General features: G+C 42.8%; 1 protein-coding gene across 1 annotated transcript in view; it reads right to left on the bottom strand.

The window, feature by feature from the left end:
* The window catches only part of LOC106819314 (zinc finger protein 62 homolog), a 5,684-nt gene extending 5,410 nt beyond the window's left edge, over nucleotides 1–274 (bottom strand). The window contains exon 1 of the mRNA XM_014823965.1: nucleotides 95–274. Coding sequence (XP_014679451.1) covers nucleotides 95–215 — 121 coding nt within the window. The 5' untranslated portion in view covers nucleotides 216–274. The remainder of the gene's footprint in view (nucleotides 1–94) is intronic.
* Between the last annotated feature and the right edge of the window lie 5,922 nt (nucleotides 275–6,196).

The raw sequence follows: 6,196 nt of genomic DNA, 5'->3' as shown, positions 1-6,196 counted from the left end.
TGAGGTTTCTTTCCATGTGTGCGCATGTGAGTCGTGAGATTAGCAGAGGTAGTGCTGACATGTGGGCAAACATCACACGCAAAGGGTTTCTCTCCTGTGTGAATGAGCATGTGGGTCTGCAGATGCTTCTCTAGTGCGAATCTGTGTCCACACGTATCACATGCATGCGATTTCTCTCCTCCTGCAGGCGGTACACCTAAGTGGGAAGACTCCATCACACAGGTGAGAAGCTAAGCAGTTTCTTCCCCCGCGCAGGTACTCCCGTCTGTCGTTCGACTTCCTGCGAGGAAAAAAGATGAACATTAATCACCAACTACCTTCAGTTTTAGACATTTTTACTGTAAACACGGTTGTCTATATGAATACGATGGAGATTTGCAATGATTTTGACCATCTTCTCCGAATCTTAGTTCATTAATCCACATGAGCACACCGACATCAACTGCACACCTATGCAAGCCGATGTTACTTACAAGTATTATGGTCATAATCGACCTCAGTCATTGGGCACCGTGACACCTATGTCCTATTGGAGCCCCGCTGGCACTGATGGGGGTTTGGGGGAAATATGGCCTTGAATTTCGTTTAGGAATATGTTATAAAACTAGAAATGGCAGTTGCCGCCAACTACATGTATCCCCGCAATCTAGTATGAATAAAATATCTACGTAAGAACGTACAAGGTAGGTAAAGTGAAATAAGTCACAAAGAAAAAGGTTTGTTACACAGCTCATCTGCCTCAGTTGTGTAAGTATACTAAGTCTGGTTGCGCTAGGTCAATTAGGAGCCGAGTTATAGAGCGGAAGGGAAATATGATCAATTTAAAGGTCAAGGTCAAATAAAGGTCGCAGTGATCTGGTTTTCGTACGCGACACACCTTCTCCGCAGGATGTGTAAGTATACCAAGTTTGATCGCGCTAGGTCAATTAGGGGCCGAGTTATAGAACGGAAGGAAATTATGATCAAGGACAAGGTCAAATAAAGGTCGCAGTGACCTGGTTTTGGTACGCGACACACCTTCCCCCCAAGATGTGTAAGTATACCAAGTTTGGTCGCGCTAGGTCAATTAAGGGTCAAGTTATAGAGTGGAAGGGAAAGTTTCTGTGGCAGCAGCGGCTGGCAGACATGAAACCATAGTATCCCCGCCGACTTCGTCGCGGGGGATACAGTAATGCATTTTCATGGATTCTAGGTGCCAATAAACTGCTACAGAACATTTTATTTCATACGTGATCTTATAAATACAAAAACAAAATATGTCATAGTTCAATTTGTGTTTTGAAACAGGTGTACGATTAACATGTAACATTTTTTAAATAAAGGTCGTTAAAATTATCGCCCAGTAACATTTACATGTCCAAGTAGGATGTTATTATTTTCAATCATATGGGAGAAAAATGCAAACTTTCATCTTGCATGGACTTATATTTTCTGAGGACATGGTCTGATGGAGCGATTGAAAAAGTTTTTTGTTTCAGCGGTGACCTAGCATTTTTATGGCTTTATTGAAAGGAACATGAAATGTAATTTCTGCTGACATGCGAAGAGTAAGTGTCGGATAACCTTTTGACCCTCAAGAGGCGGGTTAAACATGAATTTCTTTACTGTTAGAAAGAATTTGACTGCCGGGTTTGCTAGTAGAATCTATAAATGCCTGGATGTATGAGGCTACAATGTCACAATGAAATTTCAAAAGCTAGATTTAGTTGAAGAAGGTTTATGCTTCTTAAATCGTATAATTTCTATGGCATTCTGTACTCTCAGTGTGTTACATGTAACGTATGCCACTGCCAGTGCCAGTGCATGTGGTGGTGGTACTGTGTAGTTTTTGCCTGCGTTAATTAGTTACAGGTGGCAGCTCTCTATTTCGGCCTGTAGGCTTGAGTAGATAAATGGATGAGTGCTTACCTATTCTGTCTTGCAAATAGTTGTTACTACTACGTACGATGGGAGCTTCCATCTTTAATCTGAAGACACTTAAGCGTATGCGCCATCTCGTGGAAACTTTCATAACGATCCCAACGAACATTCTTTTGAGAAGGTTCCTGATACCATCCCTGTGCCTTCCACTGTTTCGGCGTGTATGTGAACACATTTGGGACTAACAGGGTTTACTTGAATCCCACCACTCCACCACAGATCACCGCAGTAGACGTTACATGAGCGCTGTCGCTCCGCAGCACTTGTTGTCTAATTCAAATCTTGAAATAACTCTCGATCTAGACCATGAACACAATTTTCTACTGTGATTCGCAGTGTTGATCTGTCAATTTGATCACCTTTGTTTCTTTCCATCTTCACTAGTCCCTTTCGAACTTTTAGAACTAATATTTACAAGGTTACTAAAATAAGTATGACTATTCCTTTTTGATATCTATACTACATAAAATCTATGACTACAAGGATCTGTTGCTGCTGTTGTTAATTGATAATTTAGTATCTAAATTTAGATGTACCACTGTTCCTGTTTTTGGCCAACATTATTGTGTAAACCTCATGAATATATTAAACCTCAAAAGTCCAAGAGACTATAATGAAGACGGAATGAGACAAAGTTGATCAAATAGGCTTATCAACTTTGCAGATGGCAGTAGAAAAAGCTTCAAATTTGCAATAAACTATGTACAGCGGAAGGGAGAGAATTCCAATACGGAATGACAGAAACAAAGAAGCTTAACTTAAAGTGATCGGATCCTTTGAAGATGGCACGTGTCGAAAGCAATGAATGATCAGGCTCAGATGATCAAGCTAATGTGAGCAGAGTTATCCGCTATTCGGCTAGTATTGCTAGCAACATAAAGCTGCATCTATATTGGTTGTACCGCAGAGACTTTAAACATAGTCATGAAAAACTGAAAATAATATTGCACATTCACAAAAACTACCCTTTTATCACACTGCTACTGTTGTGTCCTCTGTATATCAACTTGCTTTCACAAAACTGATGTAGAACTAGCCGCTCCCACCACGCGCGCATTGCGATAGCGCTGCGTCACCTAATATACTTCATATTATACATATATATATTACATAATATATATATATAATATGTGTGCGTGTGTGTGTGTGCGTGTATGCGTGCGTGCGTGGCGTGCGTGCGTGTATAATACCTTTCTGGGCAATTCCACAAAAACCGTTCACTAAAGTAATGAAAGTGTCAATGACACTGTAGCTCACAACAACAAGTGCCGCAGAGCGACAGCGCTCACCTGACGGCAGGTGATCTGATGCTAACTCAGGGGCAAACGAATCCAGATGAGACGGGATACTGAGAAGAGCGTTGCCGAAAGGAGGATGTTGATCCCCACCCGCTCAAGCGCAGATGTTTTCGCGCAGTTCCGCGGCAAAGGCGCACGCGACGCGCGGGAACGTCCTACGACAGTATGCAGCGCTGGCAGCTATGATCCGTGCGCCGAATGAATTGGCGGCGCGCACGGATCATAGCTGCCAGCGAACAGTCCGCAATTTTAGTGGGGGACACAGAGGGTAGACATTTGGGACGTGAACAGTGTTGACTTGTTATAAAAACTGTAACGCGAGTAATCTGTTCGTAACCGAGCTGTGTCACGCGAAATCACAGAAAGACTGTCGAAATTCTGACATTCGCGAACCTTGCCTTGGCAGTAATGTGAAACGCTGTCAGAATCAGGAAACACCTACCGCGCTCTCTCTCGCGCCCCAACGCTGCAACGTTTTTGCAACGTTCCAATGGCGAGGCTCGTACGGGAGTTCGAAAGCAGTGCGCCGCACACCCTGGGCCTGACTGGGTCGGGTGCCTCGTTAGGGGGGGCCGCGGGGGTGCAGTGAAAGCAGTGTGGGGGACACAGAGGGTAGACATTTGGGACGTCAACAGTGTTCACTTGTTATAAAAACATAATTCTTCTTCCGTAACGAGCGTGAGTGTTGACGCGAAATCACAGAAAGACTGACGAAATTCTCGCGACGACTCGATACTTTTACCGGGAATACAATGAAACAGCTGAGCTGCATTGAGCTGCTGTTCTTTGCAAGTTCAATGAAAAGATCTATAAAAGTGTCAACACCTTGTGCTTGTACACTGTGTTGTATAAGTTTTATTATGAATTGTATTTTAGTATGCGTCAGTGGCTTCATGTAACGAGCGGCAGCTGCAGCGGATACATAAGCGCGGTTTATATAATAATATATGCTGGGAAATAATACGCCTCTATTCATGTAAATCGAAATGTTCACCTATATACAAACAATGACGACGTAATAATCACATATAATTGAACACAGCCAACCCCCACCAACCTGCGCCGTCGATCCCCATATTATTGCCGATAGCCGTAATCCTAGCCGTCTCAGCTAGTTTTGAAGCGTTAATTTCCACGAGGAATACAAATGAAAGCAGCTAGAGCCTTGGCATTGAGGCTGGCTCTTCTTTGCCAAGCTTTCAATGAAATATGGAATAGAACTGTGAATCCACCGTCTTACTTCTAGTTCTACACTGTGCATGTATAAGTTTTATTAATGAATTGTATTTTATTATGGTGCTGCGCGCTTCATCAATACGAGGCGGCAAGCTGCAGCGAAAAGCGATAAGCTTCGGTTTTATATCTAGAAGAGATCTAGGATTACGTCGCCTCGTATTCATGACATAGAAATGTTCACCGCTAATATACAAACAATCGACGACGTAATAATCACATAATAATCACATACAGGTAGCCTAGTATAGTTGACTATATCGTGCGCGTGCATGCTATATATGCGTATATATAGGGATTGCACCCGCTGAAGTATTATAACTGCGAGCAGGCGAGTTCTCAAGTTTGTTCTGGCAAAGTTTTTCATGCACGAAAAAAAGAAGCAGCATGACGCGGCCTCCACCTCGACCGCGCCAGGGGTAGACGAAGTTTTTGCTATAGCACACGCTGGTAGCGATGTAATAATTATAAGCAAAAACGGCCGCAAACGATAAGTTAGAGAGGGAGCTGCACGTTGCGCTCGCACGACGTGCGCGTCGCCACGGGCCGGCAGAGCGCGGGGTCAAGAGGTTTTGATAAAAACTCGGCCCACGTGACGCAGCGCCAGTATATAAGCTTCGCCTCTAATATAGACTTAAGTTTTTTCGAAACTTGAGCGCGTCCAAAGGCCTGTGCTGTAACAAACAATAGAAGGTTACACATGTTGTGTGCGGTATGAACGATTCCTTCCTTTGTCAACAGTTAGAATAGAGCGTCAACATTATAAATGGTAGGTACTTAGTAGACAGTTACGTCTCAAACTATTTTTAACGTAACATACTATTACTATTAGGAGACTGATTACGACACTTATTCCAACGTCCCTCGCAGCGTCACCTATGCAAAGAAATCGTTCGTCCTTTTGGAAACAACCTTACACTTTGCAACGCCAGTTACAAACTACGGCTAGCCATCATAATAGTCGATGGATGAAAGATCGATGGGTATGTATGATATTCGATAAGAAGATATGCTATATGCTGTATGCTGTACGGTTTCTATTGAAGAGGGCTATGACTCACTGACATTTTTTACAAATGCAATCGATTCAGGCTTGAAGGGCATATTTTATCTGAGTTCTCCTAGCTTGATATTCGTCGTTAAAGGCCATTTGATCTCGTTGATTCGCTCTCTCTTTACTTAAAAAGGTGAAAATTGTATTAGATGTGATAGATGGCACGCAATGAAATTTCGAGATTTTTTATACTAACAGATAACATCCAAAGAATTTTTTAATCGGGTCATTATCAGCCTGAAGTGCCATATCCGGGTTGTGTCCCGCAAGGTTCTATTTTGGGGCCCCTCTTTATTTTATTATGTTATAAAGACATTTGCGCCCTGCACATTACATCTAGCACATGCGAGTTCATATGTATGCCTGACGACTTCCACGGCGTTGGTTGTTCTGACAAATTTGTTACCTAACGCTTGAACAGCGTCTAAACAACAATATGGAGGAAGTTCGTGAGTGGTGTTCTAAAAATCAAAAATGCGTCCATCAATCACATCGAGACCAAAACCATGCTGTGTCACTTCCAGTACAGAAAGTGCTTCTACCTGCTCCCATCGCCGCGGGTACTCGCATACGTCTATGATGGCTCTGTTCTTTCTACCGTCGAGTGAGAAAATTTTAGTGTATCCATGTGTTGATATTAATCTTACGTTTGAAGAAGGCACATAATGAATGTGTTTGCCAAGATCTCAAA

Source organism: Priapulus caudatus, unplaced genomic scaffold (assembly GCF_000485595.1).
Source record: "Priapulus caudatus unplaced genomic scaffold, Priapulus_caudatus-5.0.1 Scaffold3150, whole genome shotgun sequence".
In the NCBI taxonomy this organism is placed as follows: domain Eukaryota; kingdom Metazoa; phylum Priapulida; class Priapulimorpha; order Priapulimorphida; family Priapulidae; genus Priapulus; species Priapulus caudatus.
Note: the sequence above shows the minus strand (reverse complement) of the source record. Positions and strands in the feature narration are given on the sequence as shown.